We start from the raw sequence: 19,315 nt of genomic DNA on the forward strand, positions 1-19,315 counted from the left end.
TGACTCAATAGAAATAGGAAATATAGACTTGTAGCCATTAAAAAACATGAGTAAGTAGTGAAGACAACCCACCAAAATATAAAAACCACAGAAAAACTTGGCAGATCCAGATGGTTTTCTGGCCACAGTCTGTCAAACTTCCAAGAAATAGAAAAAGTGCACGTTTTTCACATTGTTCTAGAAAATGGCTAGGAATGAACAAATTTAATTTTTACAACACTGGTATGACCTCGTCATGTTAGTCAAGGAATGAATATATGCAGCTGTTCCTATCTGGGGGATTGGTTCCAGGACACATGCCCCCATACCAAAATTTGGGCATGCTCAAGTCCCTGATATAAAGTGGCATAGTATTTGCATACAGTCTACATGCATCCCCCTGTATACTTTAAATCAGCTATAGATTACTTATAATATTTAATACAGTGTAAGTGTTATGTAAATAGTTGTCACACTGTATTTTTTATTTGTATTTTTTATTATCATTATTTTTGAAATATTTTAAATTTGTGTTTGGTTGAATCAGAAAATGCCAATACAGAGAGCTGACTATACATTCATGGAGCGTATGATAGTGGCCTGTAATTTTCTTATCTCATTTATGAATAGATGTGAAAATTCAGAATAAAATATAGCATACATATCAGCAGCACAGTTTTAAAAAATCATGATCATATAAAACTTATCTAAGGAGTATGAGTATGAATCAGCTTGAAAAAAATTAGTTGACATAGTTTATGTTAACAGATTGAAGGAGAAAAATTGTAGTATTTATAATGAAAATACCTTTGCAAACTTGGAATAGAAGGGTACTTCTTTAACCTAGTGAGCGATTTCTGTCAGAAACCTTATGATATATTGGACCTGATTAGTACTTGGATGGGAGAATGCCTGGGAATACCAGGTGCTGTAGGCTGTTTTTTTTAAATAATAATAATAGTAAAAAAGAAACATATGAAATATACTGTATTTAATAGTGAAGCATTAAAAACATTTCCTTTAAAGTCAGGAATGGAGCAAGAATTCCTATTGTTGCTACTTCTAATCATTTCATTGAAGGTTCTAGTCAAAGTAGTAAAAAAAAAAAAGAGAGAGAGAAAAATGATACAAGGATTGGAAAGGAAGATATTCTTACTGTTTGCATACAATGTGATTGTCTACACAGAAAATCCAAGCAAAGCTACAAACAGGCTAATTAGAATTTAAAATATTTCAGCAAAGTGTCTGGAATCAAGAGTATGCAGAAGTGTTTCTTTTGTACAAACTAGTAACAATAGAAAATATTTTTAGAAGATACCATCCATGATAGCTGCCTAAATTAGTATGTCGTTTGAATCTGATAAAATGTATAAGATCTTCATAGAAAATTTTTTTTAAACTATTGAAAAAGAAGCGTAGACCCAAATAAATGGAGGATACCACATTCATAAATTAGGAAACACAAAGTTGTAAAGATGTCATTACTTCCCCAAATTAGCATATTTGGTGTTATTCCAGTTTAAATCCAAGCAAGATTTTTCTGGGAACTTGACAATTACAACCTAAAATTCATATGGAAGATTAAGGGGCCAAGAATAGGTAAGACAATTTTGAATAATAACAGTGAAATGGTAGACAACTTGCAGTAGATGGCAAGGTTTAAAGCAGCTTGGTATTGAGGTAGGGAGAGACAGATACAGCGATGGAACAGAGTAAGAAGCCCAGAAACAAGCCCATCAGTATATGGGAGCTTGCTGTGTGAGAGACGGCATTACAAATCCGTGGGGAAAGGATGAGCTATTCAGTAAAGGATACTGGACAGTTAGCCACCCATATAGAAAAAGGTTAGACTTTTTGTAAACTTCCCAGATCAATTCCAAGTAGATGAGAGACTAAAGGTAAAAAGGAAAACTAAAAAACTTGTAAAAGAAAATAATGTAAAAAATCTTTGACATATAAGGATAGGGAAGGAATTCTTAAATAATTCCCACATACATAGTCATAAAAGGAAAAGGTTGATAAATGTAAATGCATTCAAATCAAGAACTTCTAGCTGTCAAGAAAATGCAAATTAAAACCTTAATGAGATACCACCTCATACCCACTAAGATGGCTATAAAAAAAAAAGTGTTGGTGAGGTTGTGGAGAAACCGGAACACTCATACACTGCTGGTGGGAATGGAAAATGGTTCAGGTACTTTGGAAGACAGTCTAGCAGCTCCTCAAAAGGTTAAACATACAGTTAGTATATGACCCAGCTGTGCCACGCATAGGTATATAGCCAAGAGAAATGAAAACCTATGTCCACACAAAGATTTACACATATGTTGATAGCAGGATTGTTCACAATAGCTACAAAGTGGAAACCCAAATGTCCATCAACTGATGAATGGATAAGCAAAATGTTTATGAATAAATGAAATATTTTGTACATCGGAATATATTTGGAAATTAAAAGGAGTGCAGTACTGATATGTGTGCTACAGCGTGGATGAACCTTGAAAACATTATGCTCAATGAAAGAACTCAGTCACAAAAGACCACATATTATTAATATATGGTGCCATTTATTTGAAATGTGCAGAACGGGCAAATCTGTACAGACAGGGAAAGTATATTAGTGGTTGCCTTAGGGCTGAGGGAAATGAGTTACTGCTAGAGGGTATGAAATTCTTTATGGAATAATGGAAATGCTTGAAAATAAATTGTAGTGATTATTGGCCAAGTCTGTGAATACACTAAAAATCATTGACTTGTATACTTTAAATGGATGAATTGTATAGTATGTGAATTATATCTCAGTAAAGCTGTTAAAAATATCAAGAACCTTTCATATGGCAAAAGATACCATAAACTCTGTTAAAGAAAATCCATAGGCTTGGAGTTGTTACATGTAACATAAAATTGCTAAAGGGTCAGTATCCAGAACATAAAAAATTCCTAAATATTATTAATAAGAAATAGGCTAACATCCTGCTAGGAAATGGCCAAAGGATTCAGATAATTCACTTAAGAATAACCTAAATGGGCCAGGCGCGGTGGCTCACACCTATAATCCTAGCACTCTGGGAGGCCAAGGTGGGTGGATTGTTTGAGCTCAGGAGTTCCAGACCAGCCTGAGCGAGAGCCAGACCCCCGTCTCTACTAAAAATAGAAAGAAATTAGCTGGACAACTGAAAATACATATATAGAAAAAATTAGCCGGGCATGGTGGCGCATGCCTGTAGTCTCAGCTACTCTGGAGGCTGAGGCAGGAGGATTGCTTGAGTCCAGGAGTTTGAGGCTGCTGTGAACTAGGCTGACACCACGGCATTCTAGGCCGGGCAGCAGAGTAAGACTCTGTCTCAAAAATAATAATAATAATAATAACCTAAATGGCTGATAGAAAATGAAAAGATACTTGGTTTCAGGGGGATGCAGTTTAAAATAATAGTGAGATACCATTTCGCATCTATCTTGTTGGCCCAAATCAGTATGCCTTAGAATATCAAGTGGTGGCATGAATATTGGGAAATGGAGCAAGCCCATCATTCTGGGGGACATGTAAACTGGTATGATCTCCTTGGCGTGCGGTCTGACAATATTAAGTCAAGTTGAAGATGGACCCTGCTCTGTGACCTTGTGCTACAAACCACTCTTGCACCTGTTGCAGTGCCCTTTGTGGGTGAAACAGTGGGAAGAACTGAGCTAGGCTTCTCAGTCTGGGATAGGTAACTCTGGGATAATGGAACAATTACACACACGGTTAAATTCAGTGGATTAACAGATAAATCTCAGAAACAGAATGTTGAGTGAAAATAGCACAAGGAGGTATATATATATATAGATATATATATATATAGATATATAATATCTACATCATTTACCCCAGATTTTTAAATACAGTATCAGTAATGTATCTGTTTGTATATACACATGTGTAGTAAAAGTTCAAAAAACATGCACGGATAATGGTACTTGCCAATTTAAAGTCTGAGTTTGCCTCTGGGGAGAAGAGAAAAGACATTATTTTCCATCTTAAAGCACCTGGCTTATTGCAGGTGGTTGCTGTTTGTTCTTAGGGGCTGTTGATGTATCTTTTTGTCTCTAAAACTTAAAAGCTGGTATAGACTTTAAAAAAATTGTTTTTTGTTAATGTTGTACTCTGCTCATATTTATAAATGCTCATTGTGTGCCAACTACTGTTGTAAGGGGCTGTTAGCCATAAATAAGACAGGCAAAAAATCTCTGCTCTCATCGAGCTCACAAATGAGGGATGGCAGATAATAAACAAGTAGAAAAATAATTGTACCCTTGACTGATGCTGAAGAGTCTGAAAGAAAGAAAGGGGGATGCTGAGAGACTGGGGACTGAGAGTGGTCCGAGAAGGCCTGCTCTGAGGGGCTGTTTTCAGAAGAGCATGCATGCAAAATGTTTAGGAAAAGCATCCCAGGCAGAGGTAAAAGCCTGCAGATAGATCATATCCAAAAATTGCAACAATAAAATACTTAGGAATAAACTTTGCAAGGGAAGTACTTACACTTTGACAACAGAAAACACTGTTAAAATAAAACCTAACTAAATGGAAAGGCATCCCAGATACCCAGGCTAGAAGACAACATTGTTAAGATGGCAATATTCCCTAGACCCACAGATTTGGTGTATCCCTGTCAAAGTCCCAGCTGACTTCCTTGCAGAAATTGACAGGCTGATCCTAGAGACTAGCAAGGCCAGTGTGGCCAAAGCCCAGTTAGGGAGTTGGGAGAGTTGACAGCGATGCGGTTGGAGAGGTTGGCAGGACTCTGGGTCATGAAACCCCGGGGGCTGCGATGGGGAGATGTTGCTTATCTCATCCCAGGGTTGGTGGGAAGCCTCAGGGGTGTTCCAGGCCGAGGAGTGGTAACATGCAGTCAGTATTTATTCAGCCTTCTCTGTGCCAGGTGCTGGGATGGGCATGAGCCATATGGCCGTGAACGGGACAGAATGTTGAATAAATAGAACTCACCGTTCAATGGTAGGAAATGAGAGCATCCTGTTTCTGTCCATGTTGGCATGTGTTTATGTCTCATCACTAACCTGCTTAAACATTTTCTTAAGTAATGTGCAAGTAGCAATATTCATTGTAGAATATTTAGGAGATTCAAACTGAAAGAGAATACATCTCTTTCAAGATCCTCCCATTTTAAGGTAATGACAGTTAACATTTAGTGGTTTTTTTCTAGTCTTTTGAATGAATTTGTGGTCAGACATTTCTCAAATTCAGTAAGGAGTGTCACCCGCCAACACTACTAAAGGAGACAAAAGTGAGAATCTTCGCTTTTCTTTTGGTAAATCCGTCCATGATTAATCAGTCTTCTGATTAATTTCTTTTAGGTGGAGCTGATCAGAATAATGTTCAACATCAACCCCCTGGAGAACCTGAAGGTGTACATCAGCAGTCGGCCTCCCCTGGTGGTCTTTATGATCAGTGTGAGTGCCATGGCAATAGCTTTCTTGACCCTGGGCTATTTCTTCAAAATCAAGGAGATTAAATCACCAGAAATGGCAGAGGTATAGTATATTCTAATTTCTGTCAGGCTGGCTGGACCTTGTAGAGTGGGGAAACACCTTGCGGCTCTCCTTACACCTTTGTTTGGTTGTGAATTTTTTCACCTAGTTAGATCAGAATTTATTCAGAATTTTCCGTCTTCCCTTGACTTGCTTTTTTAGGAAATGCCTAGTTAGATATAATAGATATAGTGCTACCAGTTTCAGTTAGACTGTTTTGGCAATGAAACAGATGCATTTTGGAGAGTATATTTATGAAATGATTTGTGTCAAGAAGCTAGAGAACTCACTTGTTTGATATTTGTATTAAATTAGCTCATTGCAGTTTTAGAAAACTGAACGTTTGATATTTTAAAGCCACTTATCATGAAGTTTTATCAGCTGTATTGATGACTTTTTCATTGGATAAGAAGGGGTCCTAAAGAAATTCAAAAGCAGGATCGATTTCCGAATATATTTGTTGTTTTTAATCAAGGAAAACGTCAGTTATCTATAAACTTGCCTTCTAGAGTTTACATTTTAGGAAATTGAAATAAATTATTGGGGCATTGATCTTTAGTCTTTAATTCAGGCATAGTTTGAACACTTACAATGTAGATTTTAAAAGATATGTAATTTGCATATTAGAAAACAGCATGTAATAATTCTTGTTTAATAGAGGTGAATGGTAATATACCTATTCACAAATTTATTTTACATATTAGAAATTGTACAGAATTAATGATATGATGAATTTACTGATAGATAAGGTTTCTTTTAGGACAAATTAGTTCTTAATAGATTCCTCCAGTGCCTTCTCTTTCACCTTTTTTCTTCTTGGGTTTGTTTGTTGGTGGGGGTGGGAGTTGGGATCGTGTTGTTGCTACACTGTATGTGCCTTGCTCTGGTGAGAGGAGAGTTCTCTACTCTGTGTAATTGGGACCATGGCTTTCTCTTGTGTTCCACGGCTGCCCCACCCCTGGGCTGTGGACCAGCGTTGGGCTAGCGTGCGAAGCCCTGCGTCTGTATTTACAGCCACTCCCCATCGCTAGCATCACCGCATAAGCCCTGCCTCCTGTCAGATCAGCGGTGGCATTAGATTCTCACAGAAGCGCGCAAACCATACTGTAAACTGCATTTGAGGGCTGTAGGTTGCACGCTCCCTACGAGAATCTAATGCCTGATGATCTGAGGTGGACCTGAGGCGGTGATGCTCGTGCTGGGGAGCGACTGGAAATGGGCTCTCATTAGCAGAGAGTTTGACTGCACAGTAAATGTAATGCGCTTGAATCATCCTGAAGCCATGCCCTGCCACCCTCCAGTCCGTGGAAGAATTGTCTTCCATAAAACTGGTCCCTGGTGCCAAAAGGTTGGGGACTGTTGTTCTGTGGCATTCTGGATCATAGGTGATCTTGGCAGGAGGGATAACCTTCACACACGAACTCTCTAACACAGTTAAAGTAACGAGTTTTAGCTATTTTTACCATGAAACCCTTTCACAGTGTTTCTTACCAAGAGATGCACTGGGCAGCTTAATTCTCTCTCTTTTCTGACCCTGCGTGAGCCTTCAAAGGTTGCACAAATAGGCTGCACCCACGTTAGGGGTGAAAATGAACATTCTAGTCACAGCGGTAGCTCTGCAGCATCCTGGAATTCCTTTCCCGAATGGCCCAAGTCTGTGTTGAACACTTGACCAAGGCCAGTGGTTAAGATGGAGCCTGGGAGTCTTGCCCACTCTTGGTATGTCCTACTCTTTGCAAGCTAGCCAGTTATGTGTACACTGTGTTGCCATAGCAAAGTTTTTGCCTAGGGGGATATATCTCTAAGCTGTTAATTTTTGTATAGTAATTTATTTTAAGATAAAATGATTAATAAAACTCAAGAGAGGTCGGGCACGGTGGCTCAACGCCTGTAATCCTAGCACTCCAGGAGGCCGAGGCGGGTGGATCGCTCAAGGTCGGGAGTTCGAGACCAGCCTGAGCAAGAGTGAGACCCTGTGTCTACTAAAAATAGAAAGAAATTATCTGGCCAACTAAAATATATATAGAAAAAATCAGCCGGGCCTTGTGGCGCATGCCTGTAGTCCCAGCTACTTGGGAGGCTGAGGCAGGAGGATCCCTTAAGCCCAGGAGTTTGAGGTTGCTGTAAGCTAGGCTGACACCACAGCACTCACTCTAGCCTGGGCAACAAAGCGAGACTGTGTCGCAAAAAAGAAAAGAAAAAGAAAACTCAAGAGAGTCTCAAAGCAGTCTTAACTCTTTGAAAGTATTACATGTACTCAAGTTGGAAAATGTTTTGAGACTACTTAGATTGTTTTTTCTTGATCCTCATGTAAAATTCTGAAAAATGTTACAACTTTGTGTTATTGGAATGCTAAAGATTGGTGTTGAAGGTTTGTTCAGTTTACAGTCAGGTGATATTATGTCAAATTTTATTCTGGGATGTAGGTATTTTGAAAAGATCTAATTAGTTAACATATTGAAACAGGATGTGTTCTACAACTATATTCATAAAATTTAAAGATCTTACGTTGTTCAGTATAACAAGTCTTACTAAAATATTTATGTTTGTTTTCTTGGTAGGTTTTTTAAGTTTAAAAGTAGTAATTAAAACTATATTTTGTTTCCTGGCCTGTGTAGTATATCTAATATTCATAGGCTGTAAAAATGGTTAAAGAAAATAACTTCATAAAAAAAAGACGTGGCCTGGATAACCAGCCCTTAATAATCAAAATGGGGCCTGGTGTCGGCTTTGGCCGGCGATTCAACATGGACTCCAGCTCTGCGGGGTATACGGTGCGGAGATGCTGCAGAACTTGGGTTATGATTAATTTAGCAATTTTATTTTCAAATGAGGATCCCGAGTTGCACGAAAAGCAGCGGCGTGTGAGAGAAGTTTTGGGCTGTGAATCAGAACTTAATGCTGATTCTGCCTTCAACTAGAATTGGAGGGTGCCTCATTTGCTCCTGGCCTCAATTTCTGGAATATGTAGGGCTGAGACTAGAGTGTTCATTTTCAGCCCTAATGTACTGGAATGATCTGCTACGTTTGTAGGTATTAGGGAAAATGTAATTTGATAGATCCAGCTGCAGTCTTATTAAATGTCACATACTGTTAATACTAATGCTGTTAAGGTGGCCTCGCTTGGCTGCTTGGGGATTGCCTAAATGGCATTTTTAATCAATATTAATGTCAGAGTAACTGGAAGTGTATCTTGGTTTGGCTTCACATTTGGCAACTTTTTTTAAACTAATGTTGCTTGGGAAAAAGAAGTTATATGTAACAGGCTAGGTTAGGTTTGTTGTTGGTACTTTAGCATGAGTTCACCTGTGGGTTTCTGCTAAAATTAAAATAAATGCTGGCAGGTCCTTTACTGTGTTGGCATCTGTAATTACCTGTATGTGTTTTTAAAACTCGCTTATGATTTAAATCATCAGTACAGGTTGTAGGTATTAAAAGAGGGCTGAAAACATCTGTGCCCTTCATTTTGAAATTGTTTCTGCTCTAAGGTGGCATCAAAAGTCCATGCCAAGGGAGAAAAAGTACCAAATGAGTATTGGTATTTACTGCTGTTTTGCATTCTAGAGAGAAAGAGCAAGGTGTATGGAATTGATCTTTTGAGGAATTATTTTAAGGCAGCCTCATTTAAAAAACGAATTGTCACAAGTAAATGAGTTTGGATTAATGCTTTCAGTGTTTTACTACTTTCGTTCAAACTTTCTTTCCAAGTTTGATTCTGAGGCTAGGTCATTTCCTGTAATTATAATATGTTGGTTTTAAAAGGAAAAAACATTTTCTTAAATAACTCGGTTTAATCTCACAGTTTATGTAAAATCTCATGCCAACGAAGAGTTTATGTTTTAGATTATGAATATGAAAATGAAAGGAAAGTCACACTGTTCTACCAATGCAAGAGGATGATGGCTGTGTTGTCACTATTTTAAATGACCGAGTCTGAATTATAGTTTACTGTTGCGATGTGGTGCCACACCGAGGCTCCTGACTGCACTCCTGCCGTGGGAGACGTTGGGACTGCTCACACTTGTTTCTCTCTATTTCACTTCACTGAAGGATTGGAATACTTTTCTGCTACGATTTAATGATTTGGACTTGTGTGTATCAGAGAATGAAACATTAAAGCATCTCACGAATGACACCACTACTCCGGAAAGCACCATGACCAGCGGGCAGGCCAGAGCATCCACACAGTCCCCTCAGGCCCTGGAGGATTCAGGCCCAGTTAACATCTCAGTTGCAATCACCCTGACCCTGGATCCACTGAAACCCTTCGGAGGGTACTCTCGCAATGTCACTCATCTGTACTCAACCATTTTAGGGCATCAGATTGGACTCTCAGGTACGTGAGCGGTAGCTGTGTTCTTTTCAGACTTCTCAGGCGACGACTATTACAAGGCAGCCAGAAGATTAGCCATGTATGATTTTACTCATCATATTATAGTTTATTTTTGCACCTGTGTCTTCTTTTGCTGAGTTTGAACCACATAAAGTCAAGAAGGAATCATTTCTGCATCTTCACTTAGTAAAGTGCCTGGCTTGCAGTACTCTCTCAATAAGAGCTTGTAAGTGCAAGAACCTGAAAAAACTGTGAGGCCTATTTCCAGCCTTAATATTTACAAATACAAAATTTTTATCCTGTCTTAGCCTAATGCAGTTTTCAGTACTTACTACAAATATTACATGGCTATTAGTTTACAAATTTTTGAATGCTCGTCATTAGCTCAGCACTGTGCTAGCTGCTGAGAAGAACTAGAAAAAGCCTAAAAATTTGGTCTCTTCCCTTTGGAATTTTGGGATTATGGAAGAGACAGTGAGTTAATGTTTATCAAGACTTACAGCAGTTCCTAGTACAAAGAAAATGTTATTTAAGTGCTTATTAAGTAATATGAAAAATAAACACCTATAAAACATGGAGCACTGTTCTTAGACCAGTACTAAATGAGTGGCAAGCTGGGTGTGGTGGTTAACGCTTGTAATCCCAGCACTTTGGGAGGCCGAAGCGGGAAAATCACTGGAGGCCAGGAGTTCGAAGCCAGCCTGGGCAACAGCAAAACCCTGTCTCTATAAAAGATTAGTAAAATTAGCTGGGCGTGGGGGTACGTGCCTATACCCCTGGCTACTCGAGAGGCTGTGGCAGGAGTGTCACTTCACTTGAGCCCGGGAGTTTAAGGCTGCTGTAGGGTATAATCGTGCACTCCAGCCTGGGCAACACAGGAAGACCTTGTCTCAAAAAAATTTTTAAAAATGCAAAAAACCAGCGGCAAACTATAAGTGATGCAGGAGAAGGATGAGAAAGCAGTAGAAGCTAGAATAATTAGGAACATCTTCAAATGGGAGGCCTGGGCCTTGGAAGATTAACCTTTGGTTCTTTGGTTATCAAAAGTGTTTCTTAAAAGTCCTTAAAGGATGTCTGGGCGCGGTGGCTCATTCCTGTAATCCTAGCACTCTGGGAGGCCGAGGTGGGAGGATCGGTTGAGACCAGCCTGAGCAACATAGTGAGACCGCATTCCTACAAAAAATAGAAAATTTAGCCGGGCATGGTAGTGCACGCCTGTAGTCCCAGCTACTCAGGAGGCTGAGGCAGGAGGATCGATCGAGCCCAGGAGTTTGAGGCTGCTGTGAGCTATGATGATGCCACTATACTCTAGCTTGGGCAACAGAGCAGGACCCTGTCTCAAATAATTAAATAAAGTCCTTAAAAGAATTTGTGAGTGCCTGCCAGCCTCCTATTGGCTATTAGAGGTGACAGTATTCCCTTGGTAATCAAGGTATGGGTGACTTCTGGGTTTTCCATGTAGCAAGTGGATCTTTTTCTTCTGTTGTGGCTTTAGAACACCTTGGTTTTAGTTTAAGCTTCATCACTTACCAGTGCCATCTTAAGTCTGTTAGACCCTCTGATCCTCAGTTTGTTCATGTGCAAAAGAAAACAGTAACATCTTTGGTCATGCATGGCCTGGTGGTAAATTTTAAGTGAAGTAATACATAGAAAAGATGTGTGAAAATGGTAAGTGTGCTGTACAAAGGCAGCAACAGTGGTGCCAGTTCTCCCAGCCCAAGCTGTCCGGCTCGGGAACTGCCGGCTCTTGCCTGGCGTCTCCAGGCCCTGGCTGCAGAGCGGCCCCTCTCTGCCTCGCAGTCCGGATCAGGGCGTCTCTCCTTCCTGAAATCCCACAAAGGCAGCTCTCTGGGCTGGTAGGTGATTCCCGGGTGGGTTTGACTTCAGAACTTATTCAAATGCTAGAGAATAAGAAATATTATTTTATTTACCAAAAAAACGATTTCTCTTTGGCAGGCCGAGAAGCCCACGAGGAGATAAACATCACCTTTACCCTGCCTACAGCCTGGAGCTCGGATGACTGTGCTCTCCATGGGCACTGTGAGCAGGTGGTGTTCACGGCCTGTATGACCCTCACGGCCACCCCTGCTGTGTTCCCTGTCACCGTGTAAGTGTTTCCGGCACCCAGGGGACGTGTGCGAGGAGGTACATTTGCCGCGAGTGTGGCTGGGCGGCTTCAGCAGCAAATTCTCAGGACGGCTCGCATGGCATTTCTTTGTAGAATCATCGCTGCTCAGACCTCTCTAAAGGATTAAGTTTAATTTGGAATTCTAAAGCTAGAACTTCTGCATACAAATCCTCGAAAGTTAGTGCTTCAGCAAGGCAGTAAAAGCACCTGGTTGCCGTTGGGTGCTCTTGGGCTGCCTTTCCGGCAGGAGCAGAGCAGAAGCAGCAGGTGGTAGACAGGGTGAACACCAGCGGCCTGACCGCCAGAGCGACCCTTGATTGGCTTCTCTACAGATAAAGGTTTTGTTCACCTCCATTGTCCAGAGAGAGTTTGTATTAAAATCAGGACTATAAATTGAACCTTATTTTCCATTAGACAATTACTGTTTCTGAAACTTCTGCTTTAGTTTTTTTAGTGGCAGTCAATGTTACTGCTTTGCCTGTACAGATTTTTTTCCCTTTCCTCTCCTTTGTCTGTAAAAGGGATAGTGATCTATACATAAATATGTGAAATACATAAGATACAGCCTATCTAAAAGAATCCTGTGGTGAATCCTGTTTTAATAAGAATTATCCTGGGATTTATCTGTTTTTAGACATTTGGAGGTTTGTAGGGCAAGAACAGATAAGTTAAACATTATTTGGTGTGATAATACCTGATGCAGACATTGGTATGTAAAGCTTCCATTTGTAACTAAAAGGTTAGGTAATTTGAGGATATAGGCTTAAAAGGAGCAGGGTCCCCTTTGGCCTTATCATATGTGAGAGGACGTGGGTTGAATTCTGAAGGCAAAAATCCAACACCCAAACTCCTAAATGTCAGATGCCTATTTCTTCTACTGTTATGTGTGTGTGTGTGTGTGTGTGTGTGTGTGTTTAAAGACTCCTGAACTAAAAATATAATGGCGTTTATCTCAAAGAAACATATTGTCAGAGACATGTACATCTCATGTTATTTCTCCTTTCCACACGTGTCGCTGTGTTCAGTGTTGTGCCAGGTGCTGTGAGGGTGACACAGGAAAGTGGCCCTGAGCACGTGTCTTTCCCTCTCTTCCCTCGCAGGCAGCCACCACACTGTGTTCCCGACACGTACAGCAACGCCACGCTCTGGTACAAGATCTTCACAACTGCCAGAGATGCCAACACAAAATATGCTCAAGATTACAATCCTTTCTGGTGTTACAAAGGGGCCATTGGAAAAGTCTATCATGCTTTAAATCCCAAGCTTACAGTTATTGTTCCGGACGTAAGTGAGACAGACGGTGCGTGTACGTGTGTGTGCACGCGTGTGTGCACTTGTGTGTACACGTGTGCATGCATGCGTGCCTGTGTGTGTTAGAACTGCCAGCGTGAGCCCTGTTTACTCCCTTGGCTTAGCGCAGACCCTGCCACTCTAGGTTTCCGGCTGGGTCGGGAGACGAGGCGGAGTGGTGGAAACTTGGAAAAACGCACCACTCTTGGTTAACAAAAATGTTCTTTTCTTCATTTTCTGTTTTGTTCAGCAGCAGTTATTTATTGAGCAACTGCTGTGTGCCTACCCCATGGGGGTTGTAAGAGATGCTTGCACAGTCTTAGACTCACGCACCCAGCCACGGAAGAATAATTGGTTAGTGTCAAGGTGAGCAGTAAGCAGTGCCGTGTGGAGTTCAGAAAGGTAGCAGTGAGTAGCGGAGGGAGACGAGTCTTTGTCTAGATTCTGAGGCCCGAATAGGATTTAACTTAACACAGAGGAAAGGAGAAAAGCCTTATCGAGTCTAGCAGGCGATATGCTGGTTTAGCCTCCTGCTTAGACTCGAGCCCACTTTTAAGAGGCTGCTGTGGTATTTTGTAAATGCCCTATGTTTCTTCCTGTCCGGATATGTTAGTTGCATTTGTCCTCCTTGGGCTGGGCCCTTTTCCCTTTTCCATGGTTCATTTTTATCAAGTGGAGGCCGTTGTTAGGCTAGAGGCCCGAAGAAGTGAGCACTGAGATCAGGCTGGGTGGCAGAGGCCGGGTTCCAGGGGCCCTTCGCCCAGCTAAGGCATTTGGCCTTTCTCCTTGGCGGGGCCATCACTGCTGGTGTTGGGGCTGCAGGGGTTGGTCAAGCAGTGTGTCAGGAAGACCGGGCTCCCCTGGATGTGTAGGTGGGAGGGGCCCAGGGCTGGTGCTGTGAGGCCTGGAGACGGAGAAGGAACAGGAATGGAAGCGCATCTGGGCTCCCTAAGGACTGACAGGGCCTGGGGATGGATTGCACATGGGAGGTCAAAGAGGCGTGAATCGAGGATGACCTCAGCATTCCCAGCCAGGGACTTAGAGAAGTAGGGAAAAGCAGACGGAAGGAAGCTGCCCCTGGGGGGGATGTGCTGAGGGCTTCGTGCTGGGCGTGTAGCCCGGAGTGAGGAATGCAGGCTGGGGCTGGCCAGGGCCAGCCGGGGCCAGCCGCGCGCCGTGGGCAGGTGGAGGGCAGTCAGAGCAAGAAGACACAAGTCCAGAAACGAGTTGGGGTTAGAGACGCCTGGGGTGGGGTGGAGGGTTGGGGCAGTGTGGGAGGGCGGACAGCTTTAGGAAGGAGTGGGTGGTCTCCACAGGGCTGGCTCAGGAACACCGTGTCCTCACTTAATGAGATCCAGCTTTGGTAGTTTAGGAGGCAAAAGGAGAAACCTCCTCTCTGAGTTTAAGAGTGAAAGTTAAAGCAAGTCTGGAGGTTGTGAATCCCGTGTCCAAAAACCAAGCTTTAAAATCTTTCAACAACTTAGTGCAGATATTGTTTCAGGTTTCTTTCTCCTCTCCATTTAGGATGACCGTTCATTAATAAACTTGCATCTCATGCACACCAGTTACTTCCTCTTCGTGATGGTGATAACAATGTTTTGCTATGCTGTTATCAAAGGCAGACCCAGCAAACTGCGTCAGAGCAATCCTGAATTTTGTCCTGAGAAGGTGAGCAGTGGACGGGGTCTGGCCCAGCATTTTGCTAGAGGTCTCTGTATACAGAAAGTCCCAGTTAGTCCTTATTCCATTTATTGTGGTGGCACCTTCCCTCCAGAGAAATTACAGTGGCGCAGGAGATTGGTTTCGGGACCCCCTCGGATACCAAACTCTAATAGTGCTCAAATCCCTTATATAAAATGGCGTAATATTTGCATATAACTTATACACATCCTCTTTTATACTTTAAATCATCTCTAGATTTCTTATAATACTTAGTACAGTGTAAATGCTATGTAAATATTTGTTATGCTGTACTTTTATTTGTATTATTTTAAATTCTTGTATTATTTTTTATTGGCTTTTTTCTTTTGAGTGTTTTCAGTGCACGATTGGTTGAATCCGTGGATGCAGAAACTGCAGATGCGGAAGAGCAGCTGTGGTTCCTGTCTTTTCATTAGAAGTGGCCTTCACCCTGGGCCTGAGTTGCAGTGCTGGGTTTGCAGTCGGATGCCCAGGCCTTCTTAGCTATGAGAAGGGACTGACTGTAGCAGTTGTCCTCAGAACCTGCAGGAGTCCCACTGCCCCTCCACCCCTGTCAGCAGGAGAGATCTTCCAGCAGAATGCTGATCGGGGTTTATTTATCTATTTATTTTTGAGACAAGGTCTGTCACCCTGGCCAGAGTGTAGCGGTGCAATCATAGCTCACTGCAGCCTCAAACTCCTGGGCTTGACCGCTTAGCCTCCTGAATAGTTAGGACTCTAGGCATGTGCCCCCATGCCCAGCTAATTAAAAAAAAAGTTTTTTTTTTTTATGGAGATAGGGTCTCACTGTGTTGCCCAGGCTGGTCTCAAACTCCTGGCCTCAAGTGATCCTCCCACCTTGGCCTCTTAAAGTGCTGGGATCATAGGCATGAGTCACCACGTCTGGTTTGATCAGGGTTTAAAACCAGTTAACTCCGTATCTCAGTACAGTGGTTGCACACACCAACTGCATCTTGCAGAAGACTTTTAGGTCTCTATTCATTTCTTCCTATGTGAGATTTTTTTTTCCGTAGGAATTTAATACCTCCCTTGCCTAATGGATGCATGCAGTCAGTATGGCTCCTTGGTCTTCGGGCGGGGGCCAGAACCTCTCATGGGTGCCATTGGGGTTGAGTTACCTGGGCTTGCCTGTCTGACTGGATCACTTGTCTTGCCCTCTTGTAGGTGGCTTTGGCTGAAGCCTAATCCCACAGCTCCTTGTGTTCTGAGAGAGACTGAGAGGACCGTAATCATTGCCTGCTGAACCCAGCCCGGGCCCGGACACTCTGTGAATAGATTATCTTGCAACGTTGGGTTATTCCAGCCAAAGACATTTCAAGTGCCTGTAACTGATTTGTACATATTTATAAAAATCTATTCAGAAATTGGTCCAATGATGCACGTGCTTTGCACTGGGTGCAGCCAGAACCCTTCAACCTCACCTGTGGACTCGTGGACCTGGGGGGATGTTTCCGTGTAGTGCTAGAGAGAATTCGTGGATCTTGCTGCATCGAAGCAGGGCATGATGTTGTTACCAAGGTCACAGGTGCGTGTCATTGCTGGCGGGGGTGAGGTTTGGTTTGGTTCTCGTTTCAGCCTGATGTGTATAGAATGTTTGAAACAGCCTGCACCTTTGGTATATGCATTTCCAAAGCCACCGACCCATTCTGTGGATTTTATGTGTCTGTGGCTTAATCATAGTAACAACAATAATACCTTTTTCTCAAATTTGCTTGCAAGGAAACATACCTAAGTTTTTTTTTCTTTTTTCTTTTTGAAGAAAAAATAAAATAGCACATTTTAATACTACTCTAGTTAGGACAGACTTGTGCTTTTATCCTGAGTAAAAAAGTAAAATATTTAAAAGTCACCTACATGATAAAGATCTAAGTTTCATTTTCCTCATGGATGCGAGGAACCTGGTCTTGTTTGAGTTGGCACAAAATGTTCTACTGTCCTTGTCCTCTGTTGCCCCTTGCCTCTCTCATAAAAGTCAAAGCAGTTCCCTCACTCAAAAGGGCTTGAAAATGAACTAAATGGCTCCAGAGTAGAGTAACAATTAGCTGCTATTCTACTTTTGGGAAGGCAGATAACAGTATGGAAAGAGAGAATGATGATTTGGTCTAATAGTCATGAAAGGGTTTCTCGGTTTTTTTAAAGAGTGAGTGTATTTTCTTCTTTTTGGATTTATTTTTATGCAACTAGCATATCTTCAGAAGGAAGATGGCAGCTAGTAGATCAGTAACATTATGAAAATGATGCCTGTGAAATTTGAAGGAATACAATTCCCATTGGCCATTTTTTAGGGAAAACCAAAAACATTTTTCTTACAACATTTTGATCATCCAGTACCTCTGTCCCTTGTTCCTTATAATCCTTTTTAAAGAAATTGTGCGTTGTCTTCCCCAATGTTTTCTTGTTACTTGTATTCTTACTGTTTTTCTTAGTAACTTTTTGCCTTAATAAGTTATTGTCGTTACTGACTTTTCCCAGCCAGCGTTACGGCGGAAGGGCGATTGAATCCCTGGGCGCGCCTGTGAGCACTTCTTTTCCTTAACTCTAGGTCTGTAGTCTGTTCTAAATCAGAACTACTTCCTGCAGTCTGAAATACAGTGGCCTAGAACATTTTATCCCAGGCATTCTTGAATGGAAAACAATCGTGGGCTTTTACTGAAGCTTGTTAAAGTAATCACTGTAGTAACTTGATACGTTTGTATTCCTTTCAGTATATTTCAAGTGCAGTAATCATACCTGTCTATCCAGTTTTTTTTTTTTTTAATGATACGAGTTGCTTACATCATGCATGGCAATCTTGTTAATTTAGTTTTCTTTTTAGAGACTTTGAGACCCTTATGAGACAAGGTTGAGAAAGAGCCATTTGGCTTGGCCATTAGAAACATCAGTGTCATCAGGCCCATCAGATTTTAGATTAAGCTGCTACTGAATTAATCAAATCTCAAGTGGAGCTATAGGGATAGATTTATGACTGGCAGAGTAATATAAAATGAAAAAAGACAAGTGAAGAAAGTCAGTTTCACTGGTTTGTTCAATCCAGCTTGTTGCTAATATTAATTACCCTAGTTTTAATTACAGGGAATGGCTGGAATCTGTAGCCAGGGAAAGAGGGACACTGTTAGGCTTGAGGAAAGGAAGTGCCAAAAATACCTGGACAATATTACTTGTCCCGAGGCCAGGACACACCACACACACTTTAAAATCCAGCATTCACCTAGCAGGTAATTCTCAGAGATCTTTTAGAAACACAGAGTCAATCATGGAGGAAGGCTGGGGGGAAGAGGCGGCCACGGGACCTGGGTGAACAGGCCTGCTACCCGGAGAGACTTCGTGGAACCTCAGGAGGTCCAGGGGACCCCGGTCCTCACCTGTAGCTTGCTGGTGGACCTCAGGATTAGAAGAGTGTCCCAGATGGGCCCGTTTGCCATTCGGGTGACCCCACACAGGAGCACCGGCTCGTCCTCAGGCATCTTGGACTGGAGCTCCAATCAAAGGTCAGCAACTTACTATTAAAATGGTTGTTTCAGATCATATTGATCTCTTTCCTTTTTCCTTTTGTCCTTTCACTGTATGACTTGAATCAGTTTTGATTCTATTTGTAAGTTTTTCTCATCGTTAGGAACCTGCCATTTCTTTTGCACTTTCTCTGGCAGTGCGTAGGGATTCAGTATCCTGGTGTTTGAACCCTCCTGCGGGCACTGTGGGGTTACGAGGGCCAGTGGATCCATTTCACTTACCTTGCTGCATGATGGTCAGTAGCTGATCTGTTATGGCATTCACTCCCAGATTAATTTTCTGTGTTTGAAATATGTGCATATGTGCTTTACAGAATAAAACATCTGAATTTATTTACTGTGTCTCCTCTTCCTCCAGTCTGATGGGTGTTTCCTAAGGGAATAACACACACAGTAAGCAGTTGTGGGTTTTGTGTCAGCTGCTCTTTTGAAGTGTCACTGTCGTAAGGATGAGGGGTAGGCAGTGCTTCCTGCAAAGATGCCCTCAACCAGGCACATGGGCCTTCTCCCTGACAGTGCAAAACCGCTTGCAGTTTACTTGACCAACAAGTGCTCGAAGGCCTGACCCTAATCCTGCCCCGAGGAAGTTAGTAATAAATGCAGACCAGGAGGGAGCATCCAATAGACGTGGGCGTTTCAAGACACCCTTCTCGGTTGCACACACCCCTAGTGTGCACTCGGCCTGCTCCACACTGGGCCGCTTTTGCCAGGACAGCGCACCCTCTGCAGTCTCTGTAGCACAGGGAGATGGCGTTCACTGGTGTCAGTCCTTCCCATCTCCAACGGGCAGGGGGCTCCATGTCCCTCCCCTCCCTCCTTAGCAGGTGCCGGGGTCAGGAGGTCAGCCTG

General features: G+C 42.1%; 1 protein-coding gene across 3 annotated transcripts in view; it reads left to right on the forward strand.

Annotated features, from left to right (window-relative positions):
• Positions 1–18,782, forward strand: part of TMEM248 (transmembrane protein 248) — a 30,356-nt gene extending 11,574 nt beyond the window's left edge. The window contains exons 2-8 of one of the 3 annotated variants that reach the window (XM_069485636.1): positions 4,899–4,972; positions 5,332–5,508; positions 9,556–9,841; positions 11,795–11,945; positions 13,067–13,250; positions 14,781–14,924; positions 16,122–18,782. In XM_069485636.1, coding sequence (XP_069341737.1) covers positions 4,970–4,972; positions 5,332–5,508; positions 9,556–9,841; positions 11,795–11,945; positions 13,067–13,250; positions 14,781–14,924; positions 16,122–16,142 — 966 coding nt within the window. In that variant the 5' untranslated portion in view covers positions 4,899–4,969 and the 3' untranslated portion in view covers positions 16,143–18,782. Of the gene's footprint in view, positions 1–4,660; positions 4,973–5,331; positions 5,509–9,555; positions 9,842–11,794; positions 11,946–13,066; positions 13,251–14,780; positions 14,925–16,121 lie in introns of those variants that run through there. The other 2 variants (XM_069485635.1, XM_069485637.1) reach the window with 2 other exon arrangements.
• The last annotated feature ends 533 nt before the right edge of the window (positions 18,783–19,315 follow it).

This window comes from Eulemur rufifrons, chromosome 14, assembly GCF_041146395.1.
Source record: "Eulemur rufifrons isolate Redbay chromosome 14, OSU_ERuf_1, whole genome shotgun sequence".
Lineage (NCBI taxonomy): Eukaryota > Metazoa > Chordata > Mammalia > Primates > Lemuridae > Eulemur > Eulemur rufifrons.